Source organism: Lemur catta, chromosome 2, assembly GCF_020740605.2.
Source record: "Lemur catta isolate mLemCat1 chromosome 2, mLemCat1.pri, whole genome shotgun sequence".
NCBI lineage: Eukaryota > Metazoa > Chordata > Mammalia > Primates > Lemuridae > Lemur > Lemur catta.
Window position 1 is genome coordinate 103,384,333 of NC_059129.1, and position 20,797 is coordinate 103,405,129.

General features: G+C 34.7%; 1 protein-coding gene across 3 annotated transcripts in view; it reads right to left on the reverse strand.

The window, feature by feature from the left end:
• REV3L (REV3 like, DNA directed polymerase zeta catalytic subunit) overlaps window positions 1–20,797 on the reverse strand; it is a 170,057-nt gene that overhangs the window by 9,711 nt on the left and 139,549 nt on the right. For 2 of the 3 annotated variants that reach the window (XM_045544191.1, XM_045544190.1), the window contains exons 22-28: window positions 20,483–20,624; window positions 18,330–18,574; window positions 17,231–17,339; window positions 15,058–15,264; window positions 11,944–12,053; window positions 6,186–6,300; window positions 802–939 (exon numbers count right to left, since the gene is read on the reverse strand). In XM_045544191.1, coding sequence (XP_045400147.1) covers window positions 802–939; window positions 6,186–6,300; window positions 11,944–12,053; window positions 15,058–15,264; window positions 17,231–17,339; window positions 18,330–18,574; window positions 20,483–20,624 — 1,066 coding nt within the window. Of the gene's footprint in view, window positions 1–801; window positions 940–6,185; window positions 6,301–11,943; window positions 12,054–15,057; window positions 15,265–17,230; window positions 17,340–18,329; window positions 18,575–20,482; window positions 20,625–20,797 lie in introns of those variants that run through there. The other variant, XM_045544192.1, reaches the window with a different exon arrangement.

Consider the following 20,797-nt stretch of genomic DNA (forward strand, 5'->3'; position numbering starts at 1 on the left):
ATTCATACAGAGGATTGAATTTAAATTACTTTTAGGTGAAAGTTCTGTATTTTATTCTGAATACTGGAACCTATGCATATTTATTCAATAAGCTAAACGTAGTTTAGGTACAATTTTGCCTGCAGAGAAAGAATGTATTGGGTGACATCTCTTCCAGAAACTAGTACTGAAAAATATCTCCAATTCACATATTTTATAGATAACATTATATATTGACCTAGTGTACTGACAAGTGTCAATCCATTATGCTTTCAATGCTGTCACATAAAACTCAGTGTACAGAATGCTATTACCATTTATGCCATTTATTTTTGGTTTGCTATAGAAAGAGTCTGGGCCTGAATAAAGAAAAATATAAAATGCTATGGTTAAAATTACTATGGTTGAGAAATTTGGGTAATTTATAGCACTACCATTTGGAAATCTTCCTAATTCATATTTGATAACCCAAGCAAATGAAAATTCAGTTAATCTGGGATGGATTATGTTATTTATGAAATCTCTGTTGTTTCTTTTATTTATCTTGCTCCCTAATGGGAATTCTTATATGATAACATATCATATTATCATCTCCAGGTGATAGGCAGGAAACTCTTATGAAGTTCATGTGTTGCTTTTTAGCAATTTTGATAAAACATAAGGTATGGGAAGAAGTCAGAAACTAAGGACTAAAATCAAATAAATTGTTTTCATTAGAAATAAAATTCTCAAAGTTCATATATTTTCTCCTATAGCTACATTTTCACCAGATTCTTTGGCTACTTATTTTTTACAGATGAGGATAAGATAGATAAAACTTACCTTGGAAACAGCAGGGCAGGAATCTCTTCTAACTGTTTCTATTCCTTTTGCATCAAATATCGGGTCCTTTTGATCCAGTGTTTCATACATGTAACCCACATACCTCTTTTTTGTTTGTAAAACACAGGGCAAATATACCTGTGGTGAAATTAACAAAATGCCTCTTAATAATCATTTTTACCCACTGTGAACATTTTAATGTCTTTCTACTCTCTTTAGTCAAATGTCAATTATAAAAAAATTCTAAATATGACTTAGGGCCCAACAAATTCATGATATACCACCTGAAGGTAAAAGCACACAAAATGAATTATCATTCTTTCTTGTACTACCAATTTTGTTCCTACCTCAACTGACACTGTTCTCTCAAAAGTCATCAATAATATCTCCTTAAACAATTGAAAAAATTATAAGTAACACCTACATATGGTACAAAAAATTATGAGAATATACAGTTGTAAGTCCCTTAGCTTCCACTTCCTGTTCCTTAGAGGCATTGTATTATTGGTTTCCTGTGTATCATTCCAGAAATATTCTACACAAATACATGCACTTACACACCCTTCTTTCCCCCCCAATAGTAGCTTATCATATATACCACTTGGCACTTTGCTTAATTTAGTGATTTATTTGGAGAGCATTCCATCCCAGTAGAGAAAGCTCATTTTGTTTTATAGCTACATAGTAGTCCATTTTGGGGGGGGTATCATAATTTATGTAAACAGTTACCTACTATGGGTCATTTGGATGTTTTCAGTCTTTTGGAATTACAAGTAGAGTTCCAGCAAACAACTTTACATGAATTAATCTGTAGACTGAATTCCTTGAAATGGAATTCCTGGACGTGTCTTTGTTTGAATGTTACCAATTTGGTCCTTTCCCCTGCCCTCAAGCCTTTCCTCCCCGCCCCCCAGATTTATTTATTTATAAATGAATGACAGTCTCGCTCTGTCGCCTTGGGTAGAGTGCAGTGGCATCATCGTAGCTTTCCACAACCTCAAACTCCTAGGCTCAAGGGATCCTCCTGTCTTAGCCTTCCGAGTAGCTGAGACTACAGGTGCATGCCCTGATGCCTGGCTAATTTTTCTATTTTAAGTAGAGATGGGGTCTTGCTCAGGCTGGTCTCGAACTCCTGAGCTCAAGCGATCTTCTTGCCTTAGCCTTCCAGAGCTCTAGGATTACAGACATGAGCACTGGCCTCTTAAAATATTTTTTATACTGACAAAAATTGTATATGTTTATCATGGACATGTTGTTTTGAAATATGTAGACACTGTAAAGTGCCCAAGCTTTATCAATAATCACATTAAATGTAAATGCCCTAAACACCCCAATTAGAAGGCAGAAAGGATCAGACTGGATAAAAAAGACCAAACTATAAGCTACCTATTAGAAATTCACTTTAAACATAAGGATATAGAAAGCTTAAAAATTAAAAATGGAAAAAGATGTACAGTTATGGGCTGCATAACAATGTTTTGGTCAATGACAGCAGACTGTATATACGACGATGGTCCCATAAGATTATAAAAACATATTTTTACTGTATTTTTTTCTGTGTTTAGACACATAAATACCTACCCATTGTGTTATAGTTGCCTACAGTATGCAGTACATTAACATGTTTGTACAGGTTTGTAGCCTAGGAGCAATAGGCTATACGTTAGAGTCTAGGTGTGTAGTAGGCTATACCATCTAGGTTTATGTAAGTACACTCTATAATGTTGGCACAATAGTGAAATTGCCTAACGAGGCATTTCTCAGAATGTATCCCCATTGTTAAGTGATGCATGACTGTACATGCTAATGTTAATCCAAAGAAAGCTAGAGCAGCTATAGTAGTTTCAGAAAAAAGTAGATTTCAAGACAAGTACTATTATCAAAGATAAATGTGTGTGCATCTAATAAGGAAACTTTGAAAAAACGTGAAACAAACTGACAAAACTAAAAGGAAGAAACAGGTAAATCCATGTTTATAGTTGGAGACTTTAGCACCTCTCTCTTAGTATTTGACAGAAAATCAGTAAGAACATGGAAGTCTTCACTATCAACACTATCAATTAACTTAATCTAAGTGACATTTATAGAACATTCTACCCAATAACCAGAATACACATGGTTTTTCAAGGTTACATGAAACATTCACTAAGACTATACGTTAGACCAAACAACAAATTTCAATAAACTTAAATGCACTGAAATCATAGAGTATGTTCTTTGATCACGATGCAATTAAACTAGAAATAATAAAAAGATTACTGGAATATCCCTAAATATTAACACACTTCTAAGTAACCTATGGGTTATTCTCATTAAAGCTAATGAATAATGAAAACACAGATATCAAAATTTGTAGCTAAAGCAGTGTTTAGAAGGAAATTTATATCTTTAAATGCTTATATCAAAAACGATTTGTTCAAAATCAATCAAGCTTCCAAATTAGGAAGACAGGAAAAGCAAAGCAAACCAAGCCCAAAGTAAATAGAAGGAAGGAATAATAGAGTGGGGAAAAAAAGTTCAAAAGGTTCAATAAACTGATAAACCCCTAGCTAGAATGAACAAGGAAAAAAATAAAAAAAATAAGTTATCCATATCATAAATGAAAGGAGGATGTCACTAAAGATTCTACAGATATTAAAATCACAATAAGAAAATATGAACAATTCAGACCAATGGGCAATTTCTTGACAACCAAAAGTTATTAAAACTAACATGCTAAGAATCTGATTATTAAAAAAAAAAACAACTAACATGAAAGAAAACCTGAATGATGCCGTATCTAGTAAAGATGTTTAATTTGTAACTAAAAACCTTTCCCCTTCTGGGTGAGATGGCACATGCCTATAATCCCAGTTACCTGTGGTGCTGAGGTGGGAGGATCGCTTCAGCCCAGAAGTTCAAGGCTACAGTGCTACGATCATGTCTGTGAATAACCACTGCACTCCAGACTGAAGAACAAAGTGAGACCCTATCTCTTCAAACAAAACAAAACAAAACAAAACCTTCCCCCTAATAAAATTCTGGGTCCAGATGGCTTTACTGGTGAATTCTATCAACCATGTAAGGAAGAAATAATTGTACCAATCTTACACATTTTTTCTTTCAGATAATAGAAGAGGGGTATAATATTTCCAACTATTTTATGAGGGTAGACTTTTCCTGTCCCCAAACCAAAGACAAAACTACAGATCAATATTCATCATGAACATATGGATCATAATTCTTAAATGTTTATAATTTCTTTGAGAAGTTTTACAGTTTTGCTTTTATGTTTAGGTCTGTGATGTGTTTCAGGTAAATTTTTGTGTATGGTGTTATTCTCCAAGCACACTATGTTTTTCACTTCACAGCATGGGTTGAGCATACATATTTCTACAATTGCACTCACTGTGTTCTCTAATTTTTCTCTCCTCTCTCTGCCTCTATTAGAATGTTCATTCTTCAGGACAGAAACCATAACTGAGTCCTCTCTGAATCTCTGTTGGCACAATTCTTACTTCAGAGTAGGCATATAATAAATATTTGGGAGTCATCTTTGAATCTTTTCTCCTTCTTTTATCCTTTCCATACCTGCCCTCCTAAGTCAATCACTTCTAATTCTTGCCCATCCTTCTTTCTTTAGTATCTCTTGAAATGCCCTTTCTTTATTTACCCTATTGTCATTTCACTAGTTCACACTATATAGGTTGCAAGAAGCATTCTGTCTTGAGATCCTCCTCTCCCCAGTTCATCTTGTACACCACTGCAAGGTCAATCCTCCCCAAACAGCTCCAATCATGTCACTTTCTTGCTTTATAATTGCTATGTTTTAAATGTATTCCCTCCAAAACTCAGGTATTGCCAATGTGATAGTATCTTTAAAAGGTGAGGCCTCTAAGAGGTAATTATGTCATGAGGGCTCCTCCCCTCAGGAATGGGATTAGGCACCCTTATAAATGGGGTTGAAGGAGGGAGTTCATCCCTTTTTGCCTTTCTAACTTCTGCCATGTGAGGACGAAGCAAGAAGGCCCTCATCAGACACCAGACGCTAGCTCCTTGATCTTGGACTTCCCAGTCTGCAGAACTGTGAGAAATAAATTTCTGTTCTTTATAAATAACCAGTCTGTGGTATTGTTATAGTAGCACAAACAGACTAAGACAATAATCTTTACTAAATAAAGTTTAAACACTTTAGCTTGGCCTTTAAGACACTCTATAGTCTGGTCTCAACTTTATTTTTTCAGATTTATCTCTCGCTACTCTGTATTTCTATAATGTGCTTTTCCCACTCCATATCCTTCTGTGTGCTATTTTCTCGCAGAGTGACTGCAGCCCCATGGCTGCCTACTGAAATTCTAACCATTTCTGAAGACACAGTTCAATGTTAACTCCTACATGGAGTCTCCCTGTCCAGCCCAAGAGGACATAATTCCTCCTTTTCTTTTTGCTCTTACAGTGCTTAGGGGAGACTACTCTCATAAGAATTTAAGTTTACAATAAAAGAAATCAATTATATACATTACTTATCTTTCCTTTTAGATTACTGGCTCTTAGAGAGCAGGACTATGTCTTATGTGTCTTTGTATTCCACACAGCTCCTGGGTTCAGTATCTTTTATATAGAAATCAGTAAATACATATTTGGTACCTAAAAGTGAAAAGAGTCAAAAGTCCAGGGGTAGACGGTATTTTGCAAAGAAAGAGTATCTCCCAACCTACACAGTACAGTCTTCTTACCATGTGACACTGCCATTCTTCCCATTAATAGATGAGGTCTATGTTCTCTCCCCTTAAATCTGGAGAGGTTTGTGACATTGTGTGACTTTAAGACTGGGTCATAAAAAGCAAAGCAGCTTTTGTTGGTTTTTGTTTGGGACGTTCACTTCTAAAACCCAGCCATCACTCTATGACAAAGAACAAGCAGTCCCAGGGAAAGGCCATGTGCAGGTGTTCCAGCTGATGTCCCAACCTGCAGCCAGTGTCAACTGCTAGACCTGAGAGTAAGCAAGCTTCAGATGATTTCAGCCCTCAGCTGTTAGCGGGGTTACCCCAGCCTTTAAGTCTTCTTAGCTCAGGACCTAGACATTGTAGAGCAGAGACAAGCCATCCCTGCACCTGAATTCCTGAGCCATACAATCTGTGAGCAGAATAAAATGCTGGTTGTATTACATCATTAAGTTTTGGGTGGTCTGTTACACAGCAACAGTAACTGAAACAACTTTTTCATTTCCTTACATAAAGATATTACTAAAAAATTTGAGAAAATCATGTAGAGCTAAGAGAAAATATTTAAAATTTAACACTTTTACAGAACTGTAAACTGATTCTGAAAATGTACTGAACAAGTCAGAAATCTCTAGAAGATGTGTGAATTTTATGTGATTATTAGTACTACATTCTTCTTACCTTTTCAAACTTCAATTTCACTGGTTTAGGATTGGTAGCAGTCACAGCTTCAGCAATTTCCTGACCAATCTTAAAAGACTGCTCCTTAGTGGCTCCTTTCAGTAGCACGAACATACTAAGGGGATTAAAAATAAAGAAGGGTAATGAAATTGTTACTACAAAAAAATTCATCAAGAGTAACTTTCTTGGCTAAGACTCTGTCTAGTACCAGAGAAAACCCTTCCCCCACCCCTTATTCCTCCTTATTAAGTTGCTTCCTATCTAAGATTTCCTGTTTTATCACACTTCCCTTATGTACTCCTGGTATACACCTTGTTACAGATCTTTTTAGACCCAATTTTTCTAGCTTAGCTACACACACCAGAGCAGCGCAGATATTACAGCTACCAAGAAGGTCCGAGATTATCCCCAGACGTTTAATGCTTTGTTGGTACACAGTTAAATCCATCATAAAATAAGAGAATATGTGATTATATAGAAATGGAAAATTTACTTGTGCTATAGGAGGAAGTTTCTTTCCAGAACCATCCAACTTAAAAAAGAGACATATATTTTTTGTAATATATGTTCACTGAAGTGTAGTTAGAAAACACAAGAAGGCGCAAAGAAGAAAATAGCCATCTATAATCCTACCATTCAGAAAAAAGACAGTACAAACATTTTATGTATATATCTAAAAATCTTTTCTCATTTGCTATAACAGATCATATTGTTTGGTAACTTTCTCCTTGCATTTAATGGTAAAATGTGAACATTTTCCCATGTCACTGTGTTCTTTTACATTATTTTTATAATTACACTGTATTTCAATGTATGGATATATTATAATGTAACCAAACCCCTGCCAATGAAAATTTAGGTGGTTTTAATTTTTTGCTACTATGTCATATAAAATAATTATTTGGCACACCTTTAACTGTATACTTAGAACAAATTCCTAGAAGTGAAAATTTCTGGGCAAATGGTGTACACTAAAAATGTATTTTGAAAGATAGCATCAAACTGACTTCCAGAAGGCATTTCTGATGTATAATCCCACCAGCAATGTATGCAGGTCAAGAGGGATGGATTTCTACTATGGATAAAAAAATACCAATATAAAAAATATTCAAAAATAACTAATAAAAGTATTAGACATTTTTCTAATATAATCCAGTTAACTTTATAATAGCACTTTACATTTCATTATATACTACAATCTGAGCACCAACACAAATAATGGCTAATAAAGATAATATTTAAGAGAGATTATAGGCCGGGCGCGGTGGCTCATGCCTGTAATCCTAGCACTCTGGGAGGCAGAGGCGGGTGGATCGCTCGAGGTCAGGAGTTCGAGACCAGCAAGAGCGAGACCCCATCTCTACTAAAAATAGAAAGAAATTATCTGGCCAACTAAAAATATATATAGAAAAAATTAGCCGGGCATGGTGCTGCATGCCTATAGTCCCAGCTACTCGGGAGGCTGAGGCAGTAGGATCGCTTAAGCCCAGGAGTTTGAGGTTGCTGTGAGCTAGGCTGATGCCACGGCACTCACTCTAGCCTAGGCAACAAAGCGAGACTCTGTCTCAAAAAAAAAAAAAAAAAAAAAAGATTATAGAGTTCATCGTCATTTATAATTTTAGTGGAAAGACACTGAATAGTGGAAATGTGACTATTATTTGGAGATGGGGCCTTTGAAAAGGTGATTAAGTTAAAATGAGGCTGTTAGGGCAGGCCCTAATCCAATCTGACTGGTGTCCTTATAAGAAGAAGAACTTTGGATACTCAAAGAGACACCAGGGATGTGCAAACACAGAGGCCAGACCATGTGAGGACACAGTGAGAAGGCAGCCATCTGCAAGCCAAGGAGAGAGGCCACAGGAGAAACCAAACCTGCCAACACCTTGACCTTGGGCTTTACCTTACAGATTGTGACAAGTCTGTGATATTTTCTTATGGCAGCTCTAGCAAACTCATACACTTGTGTAATCACCACAAGAATCAAGATATATAACATTTTCATCACCTCCAAAAGGTCCCTTGTACTCCTTAATAATAATTTTTATTCCTGGCACTAGGCTCAATACATGCTTTGCTTTCTATTACTATAGATTAATTTTTTTTCAAGAATTTTATATAAATAGAACTATGTACCTTTTATATCTGGCTTCTTTCATTCAGCATATTTTGAGATTCATCAGTGGTACTGCAGTAACAGTACTGTTTTTTTATTGTTGAGTAGTATTCCATTGTACGGATATACCAAATTTGCTTATCCAATCACCCACTAATGTACATTTGGATTGTTTGCAGTTTTTCACTATTATAAATAAAGCTTCAATGAAGATTCATGTTCTCGTATTTGTGTGGACATAGGTTCTCATTTCTCTCAAGTAAACATCAAGGAGTGGAACTGCTGGGTTATATGCTAAGGGTATACTGAACTTCATATGTAACTGCCAAACTGTTTTTATGAAAGATTATTATTCTTAAAATGTTCAGATGCAATCATGAATACAAATATTTTAAAATCTAAAGTGTACATATACATATTTCCATAAGGTTCTGGAACAGGCAAAACTAAGCTACAGTAATAGAAATCAGACAAGTGGTTGCCTGGGGTGGGGAGTGAGGGTGAGGGATTGACTGCAAGGGGAGTAAGAGAACTTTTTAGGGTGACAAAAATGTTCTGTTTCTTGACTAGTGTAGTGGCTTGGTTACTTGGGTCTGTACATTTCTATACTGAATTATATATTGTGCACTTTTTTGTTAAAAATCCTAACTCAATAAAACTGACAAAGCATTAAACGCATATATACTTTACATCTTAAAAGTTATTATTACAGGGGCTGTATTTGAGATTTTACCCAGTAGTGTTAGTGAGTTTATTTGAGTCCATCTATGTTTTTTTGCCCAGTTTGACTTGAAGTTAAGCTTCAAGAGAGCTGGCCAGGGTTAACGGAAGTTTTTGGTCACTTAACAGAATGGAGGTGACTACCCTACAAAGAGAAAGATGACTGTTTTAAAATGAGTTTCTATTTGTCTGTCACTGGTGCTTTTAATGTACTTAAATAACATTCATCTTTGGCTTGAGAAGTCCAACGTACACATTTAGAACAAAGATTTTCATACAAAGAGGCACTGAGCAAGGATATTAGAATCACCAAGGAGGCTTTTCTTAATTATACTCAGGTGAATTTCCAAAGAGATTCTGATTCTAGCTCACTACCACTTCTCTGCTGCCTTGGAAGTATGTGTCTTATCAAACATCCTTTCCTATCCTGCGCTAGAATTATTATACTATTATAAAGAGCTTTAATCACTGAGGGGAGTAGGTCATATCCCATTGGGGTGGGATAAATATGATTGAGAACCATTATTACATAAAATAATTGTTTGGACCACTGTAATATAAAGAAATACAGTGTATTTATTTATTATATTTTCTAAATGGACAATAATAAACAACTGCTTTAGAAGAAAAACACCCTTCTAACAGAGCCATTTTGATGCTTTGGTAACTGATTTTCCTTAGCTAGACCCCAAGATTCATAAAATCACTAATGTTGAAATCGGAGAAAAGCAATGGTCATTTACCATCCTCTATCAGATTTCCTTCACTCTGAAGAGGAGGAAACTGAGCCTCAGAGAGGCTGACTTATTAATGGCCATGTAGTCAACTAAGACAGCTATTAAAATAGAAAAGGAATCCAGATCTCCTCACTCTTAGTTGGGAATTTCTTTTCACTCCACCAAGTATTACCTATCATCCCTAAGAGCAGTATTTCTGAACCTTTTATCATTACTACTCTTCAAGGAAAAAAATTAAATTTAACAAGAGAAATTAATTAGTAAGGAATAAAATATTGTTGAGTACGGTTGAGCTCTGTAGTGCCAAAAACTAATGTATCCAGATTTTTTTTGCCCCCCAAGAACCTATTTGTACTCTGCAAGGGCGATACTCTTACAGTTGAGAATGCAAGCCCTAGGGTGAGCTGCCTTCTTACAGATTTCAAAAAACATTTTTTAAATGGATTAGGTAGTGAATGGTGATCAAAAGTTCTAATGACATTGCAAATAAATTTCCTTTGATTGGAATCACAAAATACCTGTGAAGTATGAAAACAGAAAGCAACAGCTAGGAATCAAAACACTGAATTCGTGGCTCCATTATTGACTAGTTGGGTGATCTCACACAAATTTCTTTTTCTTTTCCTTTTTTTTTTTTTTTTGAGACAGAGTGTCGCTTTGTTGCCCTGGCGTCAGCCTAGCTCACAGCAACCTCAAACTCCTGGGCTTAAGCGATCCTACTGCCTCAGCTTCCCAAGTAGCTGGGCCACCATGCCCGGCACGCGCCACCATGCCCGGCTAATTTTTTCTATATATATTTTAGTTGGCCAGCTAATTTCTTTCTATTTTCAGTAGAGACGGGGTCTTGCTCTTGCTCAGGCTGGTCTCGAACTCCTGACCTTGAGCGATCCACTCGCCTCGGCCTCCCAGAGTGCTAGGATTATAGGCGTGAGCCACCATGCCGGCCTAAATTTCTTATCCTAGGGGAATTTGTTTTTAAGCACCACCTGAGGTGTAAGGTTCCTCCCAACAGCTGAAAACTGCTGGCCTAATAATATCAAAGTCCTCTTCCAGCCTGACATTCTGTGAGTTTATGTTTTGTTTGCTTGAATTCTTAAAGATCTTAAAAGGTATACAACATAATTATAGTCAGAATCATGCAGACTTCTGAGTGTTGTCAACACTGACATGTACAGCCCCTAAATTAAAATCAATAATTTAAATGTTTAACTTTCTCCTCTTCCCTAAGTATTTTGTAAGGAATTCTGCTAACAAAGTGCAGAATTATATTTTAGTAACTTTTATTTTGCTAGAAAACCCAGAAGTAGTTTCATATAACAGTGAAATACCGAAAGCCAAACTCAGGAGTGGCTTTTGATGAGGAACAGTATAGATATATGGATAATTAGAGCCTTCATAATTTGAAACTGTCCTCATCTGCTGGTAATGAAACAGCTGCTATATGAGATAAGGTCTCATTCAGAATTAAAATGATTATGCTGACTATATGTACATTTTAAAGAAATGAAGAAGATTAAATGCTGTTCAAAGATTTTTTACAAACTATTTTAATGATTGGAAGCATCATCTGCTAATTGCGCTGTTGGACTGTAAAGTGATCAGAGGTCTTGAGGCAAGTGCTCTTAGCATGATCACACTGTGGCTCTAAGCCCTCAACATGAAAAAAATTTCAGACCCTAAGAAATTAGCATAATACCTATATTCTAGAAGAATTTCAGTAAGCCCTACAAACAAGATGTTACATAAATAACCAAGAACTGAAAAATATCAGAGCAAGCAAGGAAGCAAGCAGGCTGGTGTTATTAATTTAGGATTCAAATGCAGTCCCATTCTTTGCCAATCCATGAATAATAGGCTTGGGGAAGTCTATGAACCCTCTGAAATCAAACAGACTAGACTTCTGTGTATACAGTTTGTTTACAGATTATTATCTCTTTGGCCAAGAGCTACCTGGAGTAATGTCATGGGAATCTTTACAGTTTGTGACTCAGGACACTTACCCTTTCTGTCTCTTAAGACCATATCTGGTAAATCAGGAACTGTGTTAACACTTAACCATGAAATTATAAGGACTAGAAAGGACTTAGGTAGAACAACTCTGTTATTAGGAAGGATTACCCTTAAGTCATTTCAAACATTGAAACGAAGATCTGAAGAAATGCAAACCACAAAATCAAAAATCCGTTACCTGTCAGTATCGCCATATACAACCCTAGCACCCCATTTCTTGGTGTCATTCACCAGCTTAATAGCTCGTTCCAAGGTCTCTCTGGCTTTGTGAACAATACTATCACCAACCTGTTGGTACAAACACATTGGAAATAATTTCTTAACATAGCTCAGTATAAGTCAGTAGACTTTAACATATAATACTTAAAATTACTATTAATATTTCTAGAAATGAAACAAGAATGTAAAAAAGAAAACAAAATAGTAAACAGTATCTTCATTCTTTCTACAAGTACTCAAGAAGAAAATGAGATAAAGAATTTAAAACAAAGAACCAATTAATATTCAGACTTGCCTTTAAGTGTATCAGGAAGAACAATGAATCGGACTTTTTACAAGGTACACAGCTACATTTGATTCTTACTGGAGTAGAAACTTAATTTGGGTTTTTAATTAAAATCATGAATTCTGTTGAGGCCTTGAGTGCATTAGAAAACCCTGAGAATGTGAGCTATGACTTAATACATTTAAAAAATCACATTATCTAATTGAAATTCAAGTTGAATAAAATATTCAATCTGTCACCTGCTGCCACTTTCAAACAAGGTAAACTTTTAAATATGTGAGGACAAACAGCTGGATGGATAAACCATCCTAATGTCAAAGTCAAATATGCTTTTGAGATATACACTTTCAATTAAGTACATACACATACGGATCTTAAATGTCTGCATAATGTTGCTTACTCTGACCTATTTAAGTTGCCCCTGGAAGAGTCAGAACTCTTGCAGTTACCCCTGAAAACCATGCAGTATGAAGGATTCTAGGAGGAGGGGGAAGGGGGAGGGGCAGTAATTAAATTCACTGATTGTGTTCCTTTGTGCCATGGTTCCTAATTTGAAAAGCACTACTCCATTAGTGCTAAGATAATTTAAAAAGAGGAAAATAATGATTTTACAATTTAGGCAATTGTTGGGAGATCCTCAAAAGTCATAATAAGAAAAATATTTAAAGTGAAAATTAATTCTCTGAAAAGAGATAAACAAAAAGGAATAAAGTGCAGTCAGTTGAAAAAACTGTTATATATTTATCTTTATCATAAATATTAACAATCAAATAGTTTAGGAGAAAAATGTGAACATACAAAATTTTAATTTATCAAATAAATCAGTGACAATGTCCAACTGAGACAGAGACATTAACCTATAACCATTAGCTACATTATTTATTCTCCATATTTTCCTTATAGAAATTCTTGCTTACAAAGTCTTGCCTTTCTCTATGATAGCCCAGATCTAGTACTTTTTTGATTGTGTGTTCACTCTAGGAAAGCACATGACCAGTCAGTAATCTATTTGAGAGATCTCTAGTAAATATGAAATGATTGTTGTTTATTCTGACATTTGGACAAACCAACCTAACTATAATCAGATCTCTTTTTTAAAAATGTGGCTGATAGCTTCCATTTTTACAAAATTGGTACTAGCTTTTCACTTATTCACTAGAGGCTCTTCCTGTGATGGTTGCTGCTTTTCCCACTGATGATTTCACAAGAGGTTAACACAACACTGTACTGTTGTGAAGCTGACATATAATGAGGTGCCAAAGGCACACCTGCAGTCATTAACCTCAGAATATCTGAGAAGACCAGGTTCAAGGAGGCAGATGTTGCTTGGTAGTCTGACTTCACCATGATAAGTAGCAAAGTACTTCCTGGTAGAATTCTAGTCCTAAACTTCCACTGTTCAAGACCCTTCAAATTCTGGTTATTCTAAGGTTAGAATACATATATGTATATTTAAAGTATTATTTCTGTATCTTTTTATTACCAAAATACATTAATAAACAATTTTAAAATTGAAAGGCCAGGAAGAAATTAGGGAACTATAGAAACGGCTCAAGAAAAGATATCTTGGTTCTACATTAGTAATAAAATCATTTCCATATTTTTCTACTAGATCATATAGATAAGAGTTTTTCAAATGTGAGTAATGATATGAACCTCCAGGACTGACAAAGTATTTTTTATATTACCTAAAAATATACAAACATAAACCTAGTAACTTATTGTTTATAGCCAATACAACTATAAAACCAAAGTATTTACCCAGTGTAAACAAAAGTATATTACTATACCAAAATATTCAAGTTAATAATAGTGTATTTTCATTTTAGATGGTATTTTGCTGTTCTCAATGTAAATATACCACTTACTACTACCTTTTACAAATTTTTGGAGTTCACTTTGCTTACTGTGAGCCATGTGGAGACCTTGGCCTTCCTCTGCTTTTGTCTTATTGAACTAATACTAATTATGGTATACCACAATGTCCTTTGGCTTTCACTTCGCATGAAAAGATCATTAATATAACAAGTCTACTCTGTCCTTTTCTTAATCACTAGTAGTAAATTATCATATTGCTCTGTCATAGTATGTTGTATTCACGTCAAATAAACACTTTAATTTAGAAAATAAGAAGTTAGTCTTGTTCTATGAAAAGTGTCTTTCAATTGTTACTGATCACTGCCAATGAAAGGTTTTACTTTATATCTACCGGTACACTAGTAAATATGGAGTGATTGTAACATTTGGACAAGCCCACCTAACTATAATCAGATCTCTATCAATACATAAAAGGAATTATTTAGTACCAAGGTTGTTGTAAACCCTGCTATAAAGGTGGCAATGAAATCTCATGCTAATAGATGGTTACAATATGGTCATCTAGATTATGCAGAAATATGTGTATGCTGATTTCTAAAATAATCATTGAAATAAAGACACAAAGTTCTCATCGAGGAACCCAACAAATCTCTAAGAATATGTATGTACATAGGCTTGGTTTGAGAAAAAATCATCCTATGTCATGGAAGTGAAACCCTTTAAAGTTTCAAAACAAAAGGAAATGCTTTAATGAACAGCCATTCATTTAATGCTGCTTTAGTCTCTGTTATTTTTTTTTTTCCTTAGAGATGGGGTCTTGCTGTATTGCCCAGGCTGAACTCAAACTCCTGGGCTCAAGCAATCCTTCTGCCTCAGCCTCCTAAGTAGCTGGGACTACAGGCGCATGCCACACCACACCCGGCTATACTTTAGTCTCTTTGGAAAAAACTACAGATTTGTATCACTTGCCTCAATGCATGGCATTCTCCCAGAAAAATTAGCAGATGTATAGCCAAATGTGACATTTGCTATCAGCTTAAGTCCTAGCTGACGTGCATCGAGCATTCGTGACAGGACTCTGTCTTGCTTGTAAGCCTTCATTGACTGCTTCACCATAAATCTAGTCTTCAAAATTTCTTCAAGCATTCTTGGTAGCACACCCTTTCTTACTGAAGGCTATCATAAAGAAAAAAAGAATGTTTAAAATCCCTCAAACATTTTAGATCTAGATAATTAAGAAAGAAGCACAAAGTATAATAATGGCCAACTGTCATGAATTAAAACATGCTAACAATAGAGTGACCACAGTACTAGTGGCCATCGATATAAAAATCATCACATTTTATTTCTTTGGAAGAGGATTTTTCTCCTGAAAGTTTCCTGTAATGTTTATACATCTAATGGAGCACTACTATGTGAGTTCAGAGACCTCCAGGGAGGAGGATGTCAACTAGTGTATAAATGACCCATCCAACAAGTTCAGAGGGAAATTTTGTTCAAAACTTTGATAGAAACCCCCATTCTTTCAAAAAGACACACGGGACTTGCATCACTCATAACCAACCTCAGTTTTTAAAGATCTCATCCTAATGACCCCACACAGTAATCTGCATGGAACTCCATTTATCTACCTTGGAAGAATGATGAGCTGGGTTGACTCTGCTGACATTCAAACCTGTAGTTCCAGGGACTCTAGGTATTTCAAATCTGATGCTTAGACCACTAAGCCATCCCCTCCGGCCTATATTTATTAGCAATCTGGAAGAGGGGATGAATAGTGAGGTGATAAAATTTGTTGATGCCAAAAAAAAAATCATTTGTATTAATCAAGACTAGGGAGAATTTATGAGAACTCCAGTAGGAATGAAAACCACAACACAGTATTAACTTTGATGATGATTCACAGACACGTGCAAGGTAATACATGTCATATCTGACAATTAAAGCCTCAGGTATAGGATAATCACACACCTGAATATTAAAAAATCTTATTTTTATTAAGCTTTACACATTGGGTCAAAATGTAGATGCAAGTTTTTAAAAAGCTGTTAAGGGGAGAGAATATAATAAGCTTCTATATATGTGACAATGAGAATATATTCTAACCTCTAATTCATTTGGTGTACATTTTGAAGCAGCCATAATGTTTTAAGACATAATATAAAAGGAACAAGGACCAAATATGTAGACTCTATGTGATGTGAAAACTGATGTTTATGTAGGGACACATTTAGTAAAAATTAAAAAAAATCAATTTTCATGTCTCCAAGTAGATCTCACCTACATCAGTCCCTGGAAATACTGCACCCTAAAGTTTTCAAAAAAAAAAAAAAAAAAATACATCATGAACTTTTTGGCAAAAATTTTCCTCATCTAAATTGCTAATTTTAGTTTAGCATTCCCTCTTACTGGCAGAGAATGATGCTACTTTTGCTAAGTACACCAGAATGAATTTGAGGACTGGTGGGGTCCACTCTACCATCTTATGATTCTAGTAGAGACTCACTGCTAAGAAAACAGCAAAGAAAGAAATAAGAAATAAAGATGGCCAATGAGAGGCAATATAATCTTCTCCTAGATCTCTCTTATTTTGTCTTTAATTTATGAAATTTTCCTCATTCTCTTTTGAGGGGAGATAAGGGAGAGAAAAACGGGATCCTATTATTGGTTTGGGTATCTTCTTAAAAATGCTTATAAAAATGCAATCAATAAACATTAGAGTATCATTAATTTTAAGACAATCTCCATTTAATGTAAAATAATGTAGGAGGACAATCAGTAGCATCTATACATTAAAGCAATTTAAATCTTTGTTGGTAACATCTTTTAGTCATCAAATTGCTATTTAAGTCTGCCAGATTTTAATAGAGGGCAGAAGATACACTTGTACATTTATTTCTTTCAATATTTCATTAAGTTTAACAAATGGAAGATTTTAAACCAAAATCAAGCAAAATGAAACAATTTGGTTTTTTCCGTAAGTGATTTCTTAGACAATTCTTATATCTGTGACTTGCTGAGATAAAATATCAAGCACACTTGAAGTTTTTGTTTTCTACTATGCACTGCCAATATCTAAACTATTATTAGCTCTCCTAAAGTTAAGCCACATTTGGTACCTTTCATTACAAGAGAGTATTACCTTGACAAAAGCTACTCCATTGGGGGACACTGTGATATCATGCCTAATTTGGTAAAGTAAATCTGGAGGTACTCTTAGAGAGGTACAGCCAAATTTGAACTCATCATACCTGTTAAGAAAGAAAAGATTTAGCAAAACTTTCTCAAATCATGGAATACAGATTTTAGGCAATTTTAGGAATATTTCTAATTCCATTAAAAATTCATTTTCAAACATCTAAACATGAACTCATGTACTCAGTAAAATGTCTCCTTGCCTCATTACCAAAAAATAGTTCTTCAAATATTCACAATTAAAAGAAACATTTCTTAAATGGCACTATCCTAAAATTTATGAGTAAAATCTATACCGAAATACAAAATTTCAACTTAACATATGATTAACTTATAAGTTACTTTAAGAAAAATTTAAACCTTATATAAAAAGACTGTAAATCTTGTAAATTTTCCAAATGCCTATTCTTAATAAAAAGATAGTATTAACAATACAATTTCCACACATGCTTTCTAAGAAGGAGTATAGTATATACTAAAACCAATACTTGGTCTCAAATATAGAAAAATCATTATAAAGGAAGACTCTGAATTTCTTACAATTCAAGAAAAATATCTACTCCTTTGAGAATTTAAAATGCTATTCTTATTCAGCTTATAAAATTGAATTTACATGAATTAATAAAACCTAAAATTTAATTTAAATTTTTAAAAATGATAGACTATTTCTAAGAAAAGTCAAGAGGAGATGATATCTGGAGTTGTAAGATCATTATCCTCAAACTGTTCCACTGAAAGGTGATTTACATCAACAATTAAAATAACTTTCATTTTAAAAGAGGCCATAGCTACACATGGAGAGTGAAATGGATAGTTAGAAGGCTGATCTATTCACAATCCTCTTCAAAGGAGTCATCTATCCATAAAGCTGAATTAACCCATGTCAATTATTAAGAATACAATGAATGGATTAGCTGGGCTACAGCCCATTCATCCTGCTCATAAGGAAAGTGTCAAGTACAAAGAGACATTCAGAGAAAGTTTGTCTAATTTTAATAAGGAGTACAAAATACAACTACATAATAGTAAATATGAAAAAACCTTACTTTCCTAAGTTCTCCACATGGCCAAGGCAGGTAGAAAAACAGTAGTTGTATGCAATCACAATAGAAGGATAAAGTGACTGGAAATCCAAAACAAGAACAGAGTTGCTATAGAAGCGGGATTCAGGCTCCATAATTAGGGGAACACATTGCGGGGCTCTCATTTGGGATCTTTGCTGAACACTAGGTGTTACAGGAATATAGTTCATTGGTTTAGCAATACGCAACATCATTGATTCCACACGATACTGCAGGCAGGGAGAGAGAAGTGAGGAGAAGAAACACAGTTTAAATATAAATATATTGGTCATTTGAATATATGATAATCATGTGGGGATGTTTTGCTTTTCAGAATAAGGCTGCACGACTTTTTCTTACAGTACAATTACAGGGAATTAGTCAGCTTTCAGGTGCTGACGGGGACATATGTAAATTCTTTTCTTATAACTTTTGTAAAAACTACAAAATATATCAAATAACTTGTAAGTCCAATTTGGAAAGACAGATACAATTAGGTCTCTCTTTATTTTAAAACACAGCTATACCATAATAAGCAGATATAGGACAGACAGTTGTACAGTTTGACAATTTCATTTAAAAAGTTGGTAAATAATCTTCTAGAAATTTGGGAAAATTAGAGAATGAAAAAGCTGTCAGAAGGCTTGAGATAGATAAATGTCATTACAGTTTTTTAAAGAAAGAAACAAAAGGATTCCAGAATTAAAAAGTAATCAGCTTATTACTGGTCCCTGGCAAAACTGAATCAAGCAATTACCAATTGTTTATAATAACCATTATTAAGCAGATGGGTTTGGGTATAGGGTTTTAAGGTATCTTTGCCTTTTATTATAAACCAGCTCAGAAAGTTTTAAAACTTGTGGGTATTAATAAAGAGCTTATAATCAATAAAATCAAATAAACAAACAGATAATGAAAAAGTAGTTAGAACTCTATTTTTGCTATATTTACTTAGGTAATGAAAATAATTAAAATTAAGGATTTTATCAGGTTAAAGAACCTGAGTGATTTAATATAACATACCTGATATTAGCACAGTGCTTAAAAAACTACAGGCTTTCAAATAAATATTTGTTGAATGACTTAATTTTCAGCAAGGCATTTGGCAAAAATCTCTCATATCCTTGGGAAATTATTTAAAAAGATATGAATTAAATGGTTTCTAAGGTCCCATTTTTCTTTTCTTTCTCTTTTTTTTTTTTTGAGACAGGGTCTCACTCTGTCGCCTTGGCTAGAGTGCAGTGGCGTGATCATAGCTCACTGCAACCTCACACTCCTGGGCTCAAGCAATCCTCCTGCCTCAGCCTCCCTAGTAGCTGGGACCACCACACCCGGCTAATTTTTCTATTTTTTATACAGACAGGGTCTCGCTCTTGCTAAGGCTGGTCTCAAGTGATCTTCCTGCCTTGTCCTCCCAAAGTGCTAGGACTGCAGGCGTGAGCCACTGTGCCCGGGCTCCATTTTTCTTTAACATTAAAAAAAGCTATATAGCCCACTTATATTGATTTCTAAATCCTTCATTTTTATATTAAAATTATCTATTGGAAGTTGGAAGAAACCAAAATTAGAAATGTAAAACAAAAGAAAGGTAGACTTTCTTTGTTGCTTCTTCAACAACAAATTGGGATTTTCATACACTGTCATACAGCTGTCTTCTGGCAGCTTTTTCGTTCTCTAATTTTCCCAAATAAATTTCTAAAAGATTATTTACCAACTTTTTAAATGAAATTGTCAAACTGTACAGCTGTCTGTCCTATATCTGCTTATTACGGTATAGCTCTATTTTAAAATGAAGAGATCTAATTCTGTCTGTCTTTCCAAATTTGACCTCTATGGGGTGTTTCTAATCACACTAACAATATCTAGGAATTTAATATTCTCAAGAGGATGGACATTTAATTTCTTAATACCATGAAAAACTTGGCAGTGGCCAAAAAGTTAGTAGGGAAAGAAAATAATAGGTGTTAGAGTGAAATTAAAGCTTTTCCAGAAAATAAAACAACAAGATTTGATTACCAAGCTATTGATTAGCTGGTACCAGACAGAAAGTTTTAAAACTCAAACCACTTCAAACATCTGGAAAGTAAATGTATCACTCACATAGAACTTTCAAGTGAGCAAGAAAATTGATTTCCCACCTGTGAACCCCTTGTCAGTACATGTAAAAACTGAATGCCAAAGAGTCTAGCCATTTCACTGGTTTTCCCAATCAGGTCCAGTTGTTCTAACATTTGGAGATTTCCACGGACACGGCTAACATAGTGATCAACCATTTTCCACCTGTTAGAAAAGAATCCACACTATGAACATCAGGGAAAAATTCAGACATTTGAAACTAGTACTGTTTTCTACCAAACACCTACATATTAAGAGTGAGGTTACTTAAGAAGAGAGTCATGATATAAGTTTTTAAGCAAAGTATGTTAAGGAGTTAAACATTAGAAAATTTCAGG